General features: G+C 41.2%; 1 protein-coding gene across 8 annotated transcripts in view; it reads right to left on the bottom strand.

Moving 5' to 3' along the window:
- The window catches only part of tenm3 (teneurin transmembrane protein 3), a 388,426-nt gene that overhangs the window by 121,786 nt on the left and 252,140 nt on the right, over positions 1-14,500 (bottom strand). For all 8 annotated transcript variants that reach the window (XM_087845866.1, XM_087845865.1, XM_087845867.1 and 5 more), the window contains one exon: positions 3,895-4,162. In XM_087845866.1, coding sequence (XP_087701992.1) covers positions 3,895-4,162 — 268 coding nt within the window. The remainder of the gene's footprint in view (positions 1-3,894; positions 4,163-14,500) is intronic.

The following is a 14,500-nucleotide window of genomic DNA, read 5'->3' as shown; positions in this document are numbered from 1 at the left end:
AGTGTTTTGGCCCCAGCTGCTGGAATATTAGTTTTTAAAGATTTGTTTTTTTTAACAGTGTATAACTCCTATACAACTCAACATTCGGCAAGTGGGATACATCATCTTCTTCTCCTGCAGTCAGGATCGTGTGAACAGCACGAGAGGCTAACTTCATGTCAGTTGTATGAGTTGCTATCAAGGGTGGGATTTATCAAAAAATATGCTCCGTTCCCCCGGCTGTTCTTCTTAGGCCAGATCACTAACAGGACTGGCTACAGATGGGGTGATGGAGCAGCTGTAGCTCAGGAGGTAGAGCAGGTCATCTACCAATCACAAGGTTTGATCCTGGCTGCTCCAGTCAGCATGCCAAATGTCCTTGGGCACAATACCAAAGTTGCTCTCCAGTGCTTTAACTTGAGTATGAACGAGTGTGAAAGCTAGACAGAAGAAAAGGAAACTGCCTCTATGAGCGGGGAAATGAGGCATGTTGCACTGTGAGCGCTCCTGGAGAGTCCTTTGAAGGTAGCTCGTCTCATGTGTTACGTTCAGCTTTGCATCCTGTGTTGTGTTAATTAGTCCCACACCGTAAAAAAAAATCCTAAAAAAAACAGTAATATCCCGGCAGCTGGGGCCAAAATAATACCAGAAAATAACAGAAAATAACTTTCCCATGAAAACACGGTTATTTTCAGTAATGACAATACAGTTTGTTGCCCTAATTTCACATGGCATTCTGCCTTTTTCACGTGCTTTTAAACATTAAATTAGGAACATTTTAAAGTGATTAAACAATGAAATTACCTATAAACATGGTCAATGAATGCAGCAATATGAATAATAAATGTAAATGTACAGAAATATACAGTTAACAGTTGGTTTAAATAATAATGGATTGAATTCATAAAGCGCTTTATAATTCCCCTCTGGCCATCACCAGTAGGTGAAGTGTCTTGCCCAAAGATACAACGACCGAGACTGTCCGAGTCGGGGCTCGAACCGGCAACCTTCTGATTACAAGGTGAACTGTCAATTCTTGAGCCATGATCGCCCTAAATATCAATAATAATTATTATTATTTGATGTAAAAAAAGTTTATACGAATCATTTGATATATTTTTCCACAGCATCACATTTGAATTTAACAGTTCGATCTTTCAAATAACGGACAGATATTTGTGAAATTATGAAACATTTGTGAATTATTTTAACAATCTAAATATGCTCATGCACAGACAGATACATTTAAAAAACAAGGAAATTATGTTTTATTACATTTACAGTGATTTTACGTTAATTTACATTTGAAATGTAAAATCAGTCTATTTATGTAAATTTAATGATATTCTAGAAAAACAGAACAAAACTGTAAAATACTTTTATATTACAGTTTTTTACAGTGCAGCTCCTTCCTTGTGTATGTAAGCCCTTTGTTTTGTTCCATCCAGTGTCGCGTCCTCCCTCCACACTGTGTGTTCGCCCCGCCTGCCTGTTTGGTTTATTTCGTATTCCCTGTGTAGTTAGTGCCGGTTTTCCAGGTGTTCAACAATAAAGCCTTTTTTTGAGTTTACCTGTTGCCTGCTGGAGGCTGCATTTTGGTCCTCCATTCCTGCCGGACACACACAGCCCATGACACTGCATGCCATAAGTGAACAACACATTGATTCACAGATCTACACAGCAACTGTGATGGTTTGCTTAGGGGGGGTTAAGGGGCTTAATAAGTAGACTTTTACCTGGTGCCAGCCAGGTTTCTCTCCTGGGATATGACATTGACTAAATTAAATTAATTACATTAAATAATTACAATACAAACCACATAATGCAAGATGTTTGCCTGGACCACAGCAGTCAGTTCGACCTGCTTCCTTTCTCATGTTTCCCATCCTGAGTCCTGTGAGCACTCTAACTAACTCTAACTGGCTGGCTCCAGGCAGGGTGTGGGTGGCTGTAGCTCAGGACGTACAGCAGGTCAACTGGGCCTCAAACCGGGCCTCAAACTGGGCCTCAAACTGGGCCTCAAACCGGGCCTCAAACTGGGCCTCAAACTGGGCCTCAAACCGGGCCTCAAACTGGGCCTCAAACGGCCTCTGAGCTTTCACAGACTGTCTCTTGTATTTCTCCTGATCTCCGACAGCCTTCCAACATTATCCAGCTCTCCTTTCTCTCCCATGTCCTCTATCAACACACAAGCCTTATTGCAAGAGCTTTCTCCTGAACTCCACTCGCAGCCTTATCGCGAGCTCTCTTCTTTCTCCTGACCTTTGCCAGCCTTTATTGCAGGTGTCTGCCTGTATTCTGTGCCTTTGGTAATGCTGCATTAGTGTGGTTTATACTCTATAGAGACACTGTCATCTTCCTGTCATGGTAAGATTGCTCTTATTCTTTTTCCCATCACCGCTGGGATTCTGCTCTGCTATAGTGGGTCATCAGAGTCTAATTGCCAAATAGCTTTACTTTCATTGCTCTAGTCCAATCATTGCCCTGCTTACCTTCTCCAAGCTAATCAGCCTCCTTCTGCTACGAGTGGTATTGGGTTTTTACCCGGGCAGTAACGGGAACACTAAACAGTCAAAGCACATGTGAACGTCACTGCTTTCAGTTTCATTCTTGGTCCACACACGTGGATGAATGCTTGGTCACATGCCTATAAACATACAGCCAGATACAGGCACAAAGCTAAAACACTTGGAGCATCTCTTTCTCATCAGTGCATCACTTTCTTTTTCACTATTTTTAAGAAGTGCAAATTGGACAAAGGTACAGGGTCAAAGCTAAAGTTGCACCCATATATTTTGTATGTATGCATGTGGAAGGCAAGGCAACAATGGCCCTTTATATGGCTGCTAGAAACATGTTACTCCCTACTGAAGAAAACAGAGACTTTCTAAATAAAAACAGCGAGAGGGAGAAGTACAGACTGGTCCAGGATTCAAGGGTCAAAATAACCAATCAAACTTGTGTCACTGCTGAGAGGAAACAAAGTGACTTTGGGATGTCCTTAAACACTTTGAAATGCCAAATGTGTTTCAAAGTGTCTGAAAAGTAAACGGACTTTAACAAAGAAGCTGATGTGCTGCACAGACTCTCAGTCTGCCTAAAGAAAGCAGAACATGAGCGAACGGCTGACAGTTAAGTGATTTCAGGAAGCTTCACATTCAGAAGACCAGCATGTGTTCATGGCGAGCATGCTTCAGCCTTACTGTGGTGTACTAGCGAGAGCTGAGATAAGTGACACTAACAGGCTGCTCTGTGATTGGCTGCAAACTGGACACTTTTGAAGCTGCGGTGAAGAGGAGGTCACTGCAAAGTGTTGTGTATAACAGACGACCTGAACTAACCTCTGCAGCACTGACAGACAGGCAGTGAAGCACTAACAGAACGATTGTGCTCCACTGTCACAACGATACCACATACATGGGAGAAAGTATTTCTTATCCTAGCTTAATTAAGTCTTTAGACAAATAATGATAATAATTATGTTGTTGTTGTTATTCTTTTTCTTTTGTTTGTTTCTAAAATAAATTCTGCAGAGTTTAAGGACTTGGATCCGGACTGTGTTGTTGCTTTCATCCGTTTTCTTCACCTTCTTCAGTTCGAGGTTATGAGTAGGGCCTATCCCAGCTGCTGTAAGGTGAGGGCAGGGTAACCGCAGGATCTATTGTAGCTACGTATAGTTTGCTGTTTTTCCTCCCACAGTGTTTTTCTGTTATTCTAGCTACCTTTTGATTTTCTGGGGACTCGTTCAGGATGTAGAGATAAAACATTCTGTTTAAGGACGTCGCAGCCCACGGGGAAAGCCTGATGAGGCGTCACACAGTTGGGTTACACTGTCACTGTGATAATGCTGAGAGGCTACGGGTCAAGTGTGGAACAAAGACAAATGAAGTAAGACGGCTGAAAAAGACAGTTTACCTTGTTTCCAGAGGTACATTGCTACCAAGCACCCAGCTGTCTTGCAGCGGGACGCTCTCGGGGGGCGTGGTCTGCAGCTCTGCTGGTGATTGGCCGGCCACAGGGGCCGGGCTTCCAGTAGGAGGGGTTAGCTGCCTTGTGGAGTTCAGGGATTGGCCAGTGTGATGTGTGGCGCTCAGGGCTTGGCTAAGAGCTGTTACCGAGGGTTGTTGGCGATGAGGAGGTGGTACCGGAGGAAGGCTGGAGTTGTGATGATTGGACGGTTGCTCTGTCAACAAACAGAAGAGAAAACAACTCATCTTTACACACATGTAAATCAGTGGCACTAACATTGGTAGCGTTGTCTTTTTAGCGGAATGGAAGGGTCCTTTCCCCGAGTACTGCTGTCGTTATAATCCCTGTAAATCAAACGGATACATTTAGATCATATTTCACGTCACAGTCTCTCATCTGAAGAAATCCGTCCTTAACGAGAGAAAGTCATGTTAGCCACAGACCGTTTTTAAGCAAACAAAGCAAAAAAGCCAACACTTCTTAACCAAAGACAGTTGGTCCGTCTACAGATGAAATGGCTGAAGAAGGTCAGATTCAAAATGTGATGTTATTATTATTAGGGATGCAACGATACCAATTTTTTCAAACCGATACGATACCGATACTTGGATCTGAGTACTTGCCGATACAGAGTACAAAAAACGATACTTCTACCACACACACACACAAATGCAATGAATTGGAAGACAGGTTTTATTATATTCTCTGCTGATAAAAAATAAAATCTTAATAAAAATGACCACAAAAAAATTTCAAGTGAAAAATAAGCACTTCTGCTAAATTATTGCAGAGTCTCCACATTGTAATTTTACAAAATATCACTGAACTATTGGCACTGTCTCGAGCTTTCAGAATAATAAATAAACACTTCTGTTTGGAATAAAATAAATACAAATTAGGTTTGCGAATAAAATAAACTTTTAAATTGTTGCAGATTGTCCATATTGTAAACAAACAAACAAAATAATTATTATAAAATAAATAATAAATAAAATAATAATTGGCCCCCTAGTGGCCAATCTAAAAAACTACAACAGAAATGACAAGCCACCCTCTGATTAATGAAATAAGTTGGTATCGGTTCATGGTATCAGTTAACTTTTACGAGTATGAGTACACACACATTTTACAGTATCGGCCCCGATACCCGATACCAGTATCGGTATCGGTGCATCCCTAATTATTATACAACGTCTGGATGATTGATATAAAGGCAAATTTCCCAGATGATGCGGTTAAGGTTGATGAAGAGTTATAATGTGGATTTTTTAATATCACTGGATGTGAGTGCAGCATCAGTGAGAAGTGTAACTAAACACTCGGCTCAGCTGGAGTGAATACAGCTCAGTGACTGGCCTTCACAAAGCTCTGCTCCGATTCTGTAAAAATATTTGCTCAAAGCTAACCCGGGTTCAACTTTTCCTCACTGTTTTTGTCTCTTTGCTTTTCAACTCCCCTTTCCGTCCTCAGGGTACTGTGGAGGAAATGAATGGCAGTCTTGGAATTTGATTTGCATAAAGAGCATCAGATCTCCATTTCCCAGCCCTGCTGTTATTCTTTCTCTGCTGCACTCAGCGAGGAAAACAGAAAGCAAAGAGAGAAGCGAGGGATATGTGCAGGAGTAGTTTTTCCTCTCGCTGCTTCGTGTTCTGTTTGCCATCTTAATAACTGTTCCAGTTATGCAGACTTTACAGGCTGAATGCTGAAAACCACATACGAAAAGTCTGAGTTTCATTATGACTATTATTTGTAATTACTACACCTCCTACAAACCCATACATTTAGAGACAACGTGCAAATATTACTGTGTGTGTGATGGGCAGGGCTAGTTACCAGTTCTTCTGCACACAAAAACTGTCTCGGTTTTTGTGCGACACGATCAATAGACTGTTTAATGTGTTTAATGGCAGATTCTGGGATTTGCTTTTGCCAATCATTTCTTTGTACAACTCCAAATTCATGTCTAACACATCATATTCATAATAACAATAATCACTTTTGTGTAACATGTAACACAAAGATGAAAAACCAGCATCATTACTCAAAACGCATTAAACTTAATATTAATCAGTGAGTCTGAAAGACTCGACATAAATCACCAAGCAGGCCTGTGTTTCACCACCAAGTCAGCAACATCCAATCAGGATACTGCACATCTCAGTCAGTCCCACTTTTTAGTTAAATATTGTCACAGCTGAAAATAACATTTTGGACTCGCAGCATGAGGGAAAAGCTGGTCTTTCCCAGCTGATGGCACCACTGCCCAGTTTAGACCCTGTGATGAGACGCTCGCGCACTTTCACTGTAGCACCCCTAAAGAACTCATTAGTAGGCAATAACAAAATAAAGTCACATCAGCAATAACAACGTGTTTTAGTATTATTCTCTGACATTGTCGTCTAATTTTATAATAGCGTTTCTGTTGGAGAGGGGACAGGTTAACAAAAACAGGTTTAACCGCCCAGTGCACACTAGGGCTGGGCGATATATCGAGTTTTTAAAAAATATCGATATATTTTCATACGAGATATAAGATGTGACAACATCCTTTATATCGATATAGTCTATGTTACGTTATAATTATACTTGTGGAGCCACAAGTTTGCCTCTTTCGTCAACTTTTGTCTCTACGCAACGTTACTCGGCCTCGCCTCTCCTTCACTGAACACAACTCCCCCTTCTCCCCCATAGCTTCACCTGCAGGCAGCGACAAGATGGACACGGCAAATCTCCGTTAGCGAGTTGTGGGGCTGGACGGCGTCAACGTGTTAGCGAGCTAACCGCGCTAACGAGCTAACCATGCTAACGACAGCCCACAGGGGCTGCACGGCCTAAAATCCTTTCATTTTCTCAAAAGTTGACAGCGCGCCTTATGTATGAATTCTGGTTGTGCTTACTGACCGCGAACCGATTTTAGGTGGTACACGGCGCTCAGCAATCTGTCAAAAAAAATGTTTTAGTACGACTTTGCTAAGCTACGGAGCTGCAGCGATTGATGGATTGTCGGAGCATTACGGCTACCGTAGTCTGGAGCCTCGCGGAGTGAAACGTACTGTGCTTCAACGTAATATTACCGTATTGTGTGTGTATAAGGGCCATAAATGGCACCTGTTAAGAGACACGGTTATGAAGAGGATTTCAAACTCAAGGCTGTCAGTCACGCAGTAGAAGTTGGGAACAGAGCAGCTGTGAAATCTGTCTTTGTTATTATGCTCAGCGTCTGTTAGTTTACATTTTGACTGCACAATTATGAGCTTTTTGTTATGCACAAAAACATCATTGTTTTCTTTTATTTATGGAGCATTATTATTTAATAAATGCTCATAATTTCTTTTTGAGTAATTTCTTCATGTAAATCTACGCTGTATGTAAATAAAAATGCCTGTGTGACATCTGGGACACAGTGTGACTAAGAACTCTCTTCTTGTTCTTAACTTATGGCTTTAAGAAAATATCGAGATATATATCTTATATCGCCACCCAGCTAAAAAATATCGAGATATGAATTTTGGGTCATATCGCCCAGCCCTAGTGCACACGTACAAGTAAAGAAGATGAAAATGCTATTCCACAACACACGTTTTTGCTTATTGTGTGCAAAATGTTAGCTAATGTAATCAAATGTAATCAACGGCCAGCAGCAGTCTATGTGGTCTATATTGTTCTATAGTTGCTAGTGCCGTCAGCGTTAATCTCGTTAAAATGACGTTAATGCCATAACCGCATTAACGCAGCAAATCTCCGTTAGCGAGTTAGCGCGGATCGCCCGTGCGAGGGCTGCAACGCGTTAGTGCAGTTAGCTCGTTAACGCGTTAGTGCAGTTAGCTCGTTAACGCGTTAGTGCCGTGCAGCTGTAAATCCTGTATGTTTACCTTTGGTTTTATTTAACTTTCACCTTTTTGTTTTACATTTCTGTTCATTTAACACTGTTCTTGTTGTTTTGTGCTGTAATGTGACCTTGCACGTTTTGAAAGGTTCCAAGTAATAAAATGTATTATTATTAGTGTGTTATGAAAGGTAATCCATACCCTGCTCTTATGACAACTTCAGTTTTTTATGTTGTTTTTTTAGTTGAATATCACATGTCTGTGTGTGACTTCAGTGCAGGAGGACAGCGAGCTGATAGTGAGTCAGGTGGGAAAACATCAACTGTTGACTCAGGTATGAGTGTGCACCGGGTTGAACTGGGGTTTGCAAAAGTGAAAACAGTATGTTTGCAAGTAGCATATTCCAATGATCTGCTAAACACTGTTGCAAGTTCACACAGTCCAGGCAGACTAACCATACGATATCTGCACTTCCTGCTCCCACTCCACGATTTCTCAGCACATCTAATCGAGTACATACTAAATACAGCACTGTGCACCACTCCATCACAATGACTTCACATTAAACCACCACAATGTCCTGTTTTTGTGTGACTGTTTGCTGTTTTTGCTGCTGTTTTCATGCTCATAGGGAACTGTAGCTGTCTCCATTTTACATGCATCTCTCTGAGCTAGAGGCTCGCGGCGTTTTTGTGGTGGTTTGCGCATGTGCAGAAACCTTTCATCCTTTATGATAAGATGATTTCAGACCCGTGTGCATGTCAAGCTGACCCTGGCTCTGCTTTCACTGCTTTCATCAGTTATGGTCTGTACTGTGTGTAGCATTACCCAGTAAACAGGCTTCAGTAATTTAACATCTTAACAGGCGAGTTTCCTCCCAACATGAACTTTCATGTGAGATGTGGAGAAGATGAGTTTGTGAGGCATCTGTTATTTATATCGTGTCTTTTACAGATACAACATTCATAAAGTGCTGAACAACAATTCAGACAAAAAACCAACACATACATAACAAAAGAATAACAAGGCCTGATTAAAACAGAAAAGTTGTTAATTTTTGGTTTTTTAAAGAGTCCACAGAGTTACGCGGAGCTGGAGTGGTAAACTGTCCCAGAGCTAGAGACCACAGACTGAAACGCTCGGTCCCCTCGAGTCTGGACTCTTGTCTGAACAGCTAATAGGTTTGAGTTTGTGAGTGGATACAGCGAGCAGCAGTGTGTTTAACAAGAAGTTGAGACAAATAGTCTGCAGCGTGTCCATTTAATGCTCCGTATGCAAGTGTGAACTCTTAAAACGAGCTCTAAAATCAATGGTGAGCCAAAGTAAAAACAAGAGTAACACAGCGGTAATGTGAGCTGTCTGGGTGCAGCAGTAACAGAGGTGATTTCTTTAAGCCAGTAAAAAGGTCATTACAATAATCTAAACACAATGATACAAACACAAGAACAATTTTGTCCATTTCAGAGGAGGAGACTACGGATCGCAATTTGGTAATGTTCCTGAAATGAAACGTGAGATCGAGTTTATATGTGAAAGTTCAATAAGGACTCCAACATTACGCTGCAATTACAAACACTAGTCAGCAAAAAGAAGCAATCATTTGGCTTGTGTGCATAACAGGAGGAGCAGTAATCGTGGCTTCAGAGTTTAAAACAATAGTTGGAGAGCTGGTCACTAATCCCACATACAGAGTCAGCCAGGGCAGACAGCCGGTGCAGCTGGCGAGGCTTAAAAGTCAAGTAGAACTGAATGTCATCCATAAAAATAATAAGAAATGCACCTAACACCTAAAAACAGAATAACAATCGACCCAGGATGGACCCCGAGGAACCCCACAGCAGTGTCTGCTCACCCTAACAAGGATGTCCTCCTAGATGAACTGGAGGGAAACCAGTTGAGTGATCCCAGCCATAAGCTTATTCTGGTCAACAGTATCAAAGGCACTGAGGTCCAGCAACATGAGCACAGAGCATCAATTTCCTGCATCAGATGCCATTAAAAGATCATTATAGAGCTTTAAAGGAGCAGTGTCAGTGGAGTGCTGCTTTTAAAAAGCAAAGGACAGAAATTTGTAGTGTGCATAATAAAGTTGTCGAAATTGATTTTCGGCAACTTTTTCTGATAATTTGCTAATGAATGGTAACTTTGAATTAGGCTGGTAATTGCAAGCAGAGCTGCTATAATGGAATTACCTCAGCGGAGCACAACGTTGCCTCAGCGAGCAGTTAGTGATGGAGAACAGTAAAGGACCAATGACTGTGAGACATCCAAACAGGAAGGAAGGAGGTCAGATCTCTAAAGAGGGTGATGAAGGTTTCATTAACGATTACAATAAGTCATTCAGTGTATCTGGAATGACTTACGATCAACCTGATCCGTAATGGGAAGACGATATTACGCAGGGACCAAACTGGAGTCCAAAGTCCTCACATTGTAATAAAACAAGGAAGACTGGAAATTCACAGTCAGTGTTGGTCAAGTTACTTGAAAAAAGTAATCAGTAACTAATTACTGATTACCTCCCCAAAACGTAATCCCATTACTTTACTGATTACTTATTTTCAAAAGTAATTAATTACTTAGTTATTTAGTTACTTTTTAAAAACACGATTTACAACCTGAATAGGTGATAAAGTGATAGATCTTTCAGCCCAATTCTACTTTTTCTGCACAATCTATCATACAAAATGTAATCAAATGCAAAAGTCTCTTTTTAAAACTTGTTTTTATTCGTTTTAATCTTTTAACTTTATGCATCAAGCAAACATTTAATTATCTGCACCATTCTCTGACTGGAAGAAAGTAGTTTAACATTTAAACCTATTTTCTGCACATTCCAGCACATAATATAAATATATATATCTATATATATATATCTATATATCTATCTATCTATAAATATATATATATCTATATATATATATCTATATCTATATATATATATATATATATATATATATATATATATATATATATATATATATTTGTGCTTACACTCAGTCTTTCAAATAGATGCCAGTAAAACACAGCAGAAAATAAATAAAGTCAAAGACTAGCGGTCCTGTTGCTCTATTTTCACTGTAAAGCAGGAGTGAGGTAGGCGGAGGTTTACCCTGGTGCAGGTGTGCCGCAGCAGTCAGCTGAAGAATCCGCGAGTTTCTCTGTGAGTTTCCCATTACTTTGTAGCTACTCTGTGCTTGCTTGGAAGTTTAGGGTTTTTTAAAACCCTTTTTAAAAAGAAGTTTTCTTCCCACGCACAACGGACACTAATGTTTTTGTCACTTTTTATGGAATCAAACTCAAAGTAAGGTCAGTACTTCCACGCTTTAAACGCTGCACGCTCATACTCTCTCTGCACTCGATATATGATCCATTGTTGATCTGCACACAACTGTTGTCACGAACGTCGCACTCACTTACGTCACTGTCATGAGACATTCTCGCAAGAAAATCACGGTTTTAGTAACGCAGTAACGCAGCGTTCCTACGGGAAAGTAACGGTAATCTAATTACCGTTTTTGCAATAGTAATCCCTTACTTTACTCGTTACTTGAAAAAAGTAATCCGATTACAGTAACGCGTTACAAGTAACGCGTTACTGCCCATCTCTGGTCACAGTACCACAAAAATTTGGAATAATACTGATTTTCACCTGAAAAGAAACTGTCACGAACACACGGCAGACCCGTCCACACATTCATGCTTTTCAGCATCTTTATTCTTACTCTCTGGTTGCTGTTTACAGCCGGGGGGTCCAACTCCAGGCCTTGAGAGCTACCGTTTGATTCAGCTGTGTTGGAGCGCATCTACAGACAGTAGCTCTCGAGGCCTGGAGTTGGACACTCCTGGTTTACACTGTCATGACTGCACCTTTGCAGTTCGCAGCCACTCATATACACCAACAACAACATTATTCAGGACCGAGCACAGACATTAAGCTGGCGAGGCATGGCTGCAGATGCCATGTAGGTGCATCCGCCTCCCCTGCAGCAGCATCGCAGACCACGCCCCGCCACAGGAACCAACACATTTCAACTTTTGGGTATCGACAGGAATTACCCATCTTACGTATCATCTCAATACTTCAGGACAAGGATATGTAACAGTACTTTCCATAAGAGCAACAGTCCAACATTACTTCACTTACAGTACAGTACAAACTATTACAGAGAATCCACTACACTTATAGAAAATGTTTAAGTTGGGACTAGTTCTTTCAGATACTTCCTCAAATTGCACTGAAAGCACAAGAGACGCTGCAAATCCATCCAAAATAAACTGGAAACAAGTTATTATAGTCGTCTCCACCCTAACCACCATCTCTCTGGCTGCTGGGAGGCACTGTAAATCTATAAATGAATGCAAATATTCATGAAATATCAATGACAAAGGTAAGAAACAACTCCTAATAGCTTTAACTGTTACTAAGAAAGTAATCCTCAAGAAAAATAAAGAAATAGAATAAATTAAGGAATGGATGGAAAAATCAAAGTGATGAACATTTTCTCAGATTATGTTTTGTACTACAGTGCTACAGTGCTACAGTGCTACAGTACTACAGTGCTACAGTGCTACATTACTACAGCACTACAGTATTACAGTGCTACAGTATTACAGTACTACAGCACTACAGTACTACAGTGCTACAGTACTACAGTACTACAGTGCTACAGTGCTACATTACTACAGCACTACAGTGCTACAGTGTTACAGTACTACAGTGCTACAGTACTACAGTGCTAGAGTGCTACATTACTACAGCACTACAGTATTACAGTGCTACAGTATTACAGTACTACAGTGCTACAGTACTACAGCACTACAGTGCTACAGTGCTACATTACTACAGTACTACAGTACTACAGTGCTACAGTGCTACATTACTACAGCACTACAGTATTACAGTGCTACAGTATTACAGTACTACAGCACTACAGTACTACAGTGCTACAGTACTACAGTACTACAGTGCTACAGTGCTACATTACTACAGTACTACAGCACTACAGCACTACAGTACTACAGTGCTACAGTATTACAGTACTACAGCACTACAGTGCTACAGTACTACAGTACTACAGTACTACAGTGCTACAGCACTACAGTATTACAGTGCTACAGTATTACAGTACTACAGAACTACAGTGCTACAGTACTACAGCGCTACAGCACTACAGCACTACAGTGCTACAGCACTACAGCACTACAGTGCTACAGCACTACAGCGCTACAGTACTACAGTGCTACAGCACTACAGTGCTACAGCACTACAGCACTACAGTGCTACAGCACTACAGCGCTACAGCACTACAGCGCTACAGCACTACAGTGCTACAGCACTACAGCGCTACAGCACTACAGCGCTACAGTACTACAGTGCTACAGCACTACAGTGCTACAGCACTACAGCACTACAGTGCTACAGCACTACAGCGCTACAGTACTACAGTGCTACAGCACTACAGTGCTACAGCACTACAGCACTACAGTGCTACAGCACTACAGCGCTACAGTACTACAGTGCTACAGCACTACAGTGCTACAGTGCTACAGCACTACAGCACTACAGTACTACAGTGCTACAGCACTACAGCGCTACAGCACTACAGCACTACAGTGCTACAGCACTACAGCGCTACAGCACTACAGCACTACAGCACTACAGCGCTACAGTGCTACAGTACTATGTTTGTGTTTACTGAGTTTTTTCTCGCTCTCTGCCTTCCTTGTATTGCATTATGTTTACTATTAACACATTCTACATTCTTATCACTGCCATTGTTTTAACTATAACCGTTACCACAAACAAACACATTTACATCTAAAAAGGTACAGGGACTTGTCCACTTTGTCTTCCAACTAGTTCTGTTTCATAACATTTTGGTTCATTATACATGAAAATCAGACAGGATCACCTGTGCTTAGCCAGAGGAGCAGTGTAGTGTCATAAAAAATTTTCCATGGGCAGGGTTGTGGATCAGCTGTGGATAAGTCATTTTAGCAATGAGCTGGCCCAACAAGCTTTCAAGCACTCTTTTATAAACTAGCTGCCTTCTCAGAGTGTGGGAGTACTCTTAAAAGTTCATGAATTCAGCATAGACAGACTGAGGACATCAGCAGAGAGACCAAAGAGATCAGTGGAGTGGAAAGCAATAGATGTGTGGAAGGGTTCATTTTCTCAACACATCATAGACTAGAAGAGCACTACATAAGAACATATCAATTCTACCATATAACTGAGTGTTCAGTTCATTTCACTGTTTTTAAACATAGCGCCTATGAGGTTCACTTTGGCCACAGTGGGAAGAAAAACTCCCTTTAAAAGGAAGAAACCTGCTGCAGAACCAGGCTCAGGGAGGGGCGGCCATCTGTCACGACGTTATCGGTGAGGGGACAAAGACGAACGGTACGCTGTGGAATCGAATCTAACAGTAGAGATAGTGTCTGTCTCCCGAATCCAAACTGGGAGCTGGTTCCACAGAAGAGGGGCCTGAAGGCTCCGCCTCCCATTCTACTTATATGAATTCTGTCAGACACTGTATTTCTATAAGAGCAATTATAAGTGTAAAAATCACCCATTATGCTAATGGGCCAATTTATCAGTCCTCCCAAATGCCAACTGAGAAAAGATTAGAGCCAGGCAAGAACATCCAGCAGTTTGCAGCATTAGTTAAACTAATATAACAACGCATGTGCTTCACTTCTCTGCACAGTGTACAGATGCC

Source organism: Neolamprologus brichardi, chromosome 9 (genome assembly GCF_056152115.1).
Source record: "Neolamprologus brichardi isolate AB-2024 chromosome 9, ASM5615211v1, whole genome shotgun sequence".
Lineage (NCBI taxonomy): Eukaryota > Metazoa > Chordata > Actinopteri > Cichliformes > Cichlidae > Neolamprologus > Neolamprologus brichardi.
Note: the sequence above shows the minus strand (reverse complement) of the source record. Positions and strands in the feature narration are given on the sequence as shown.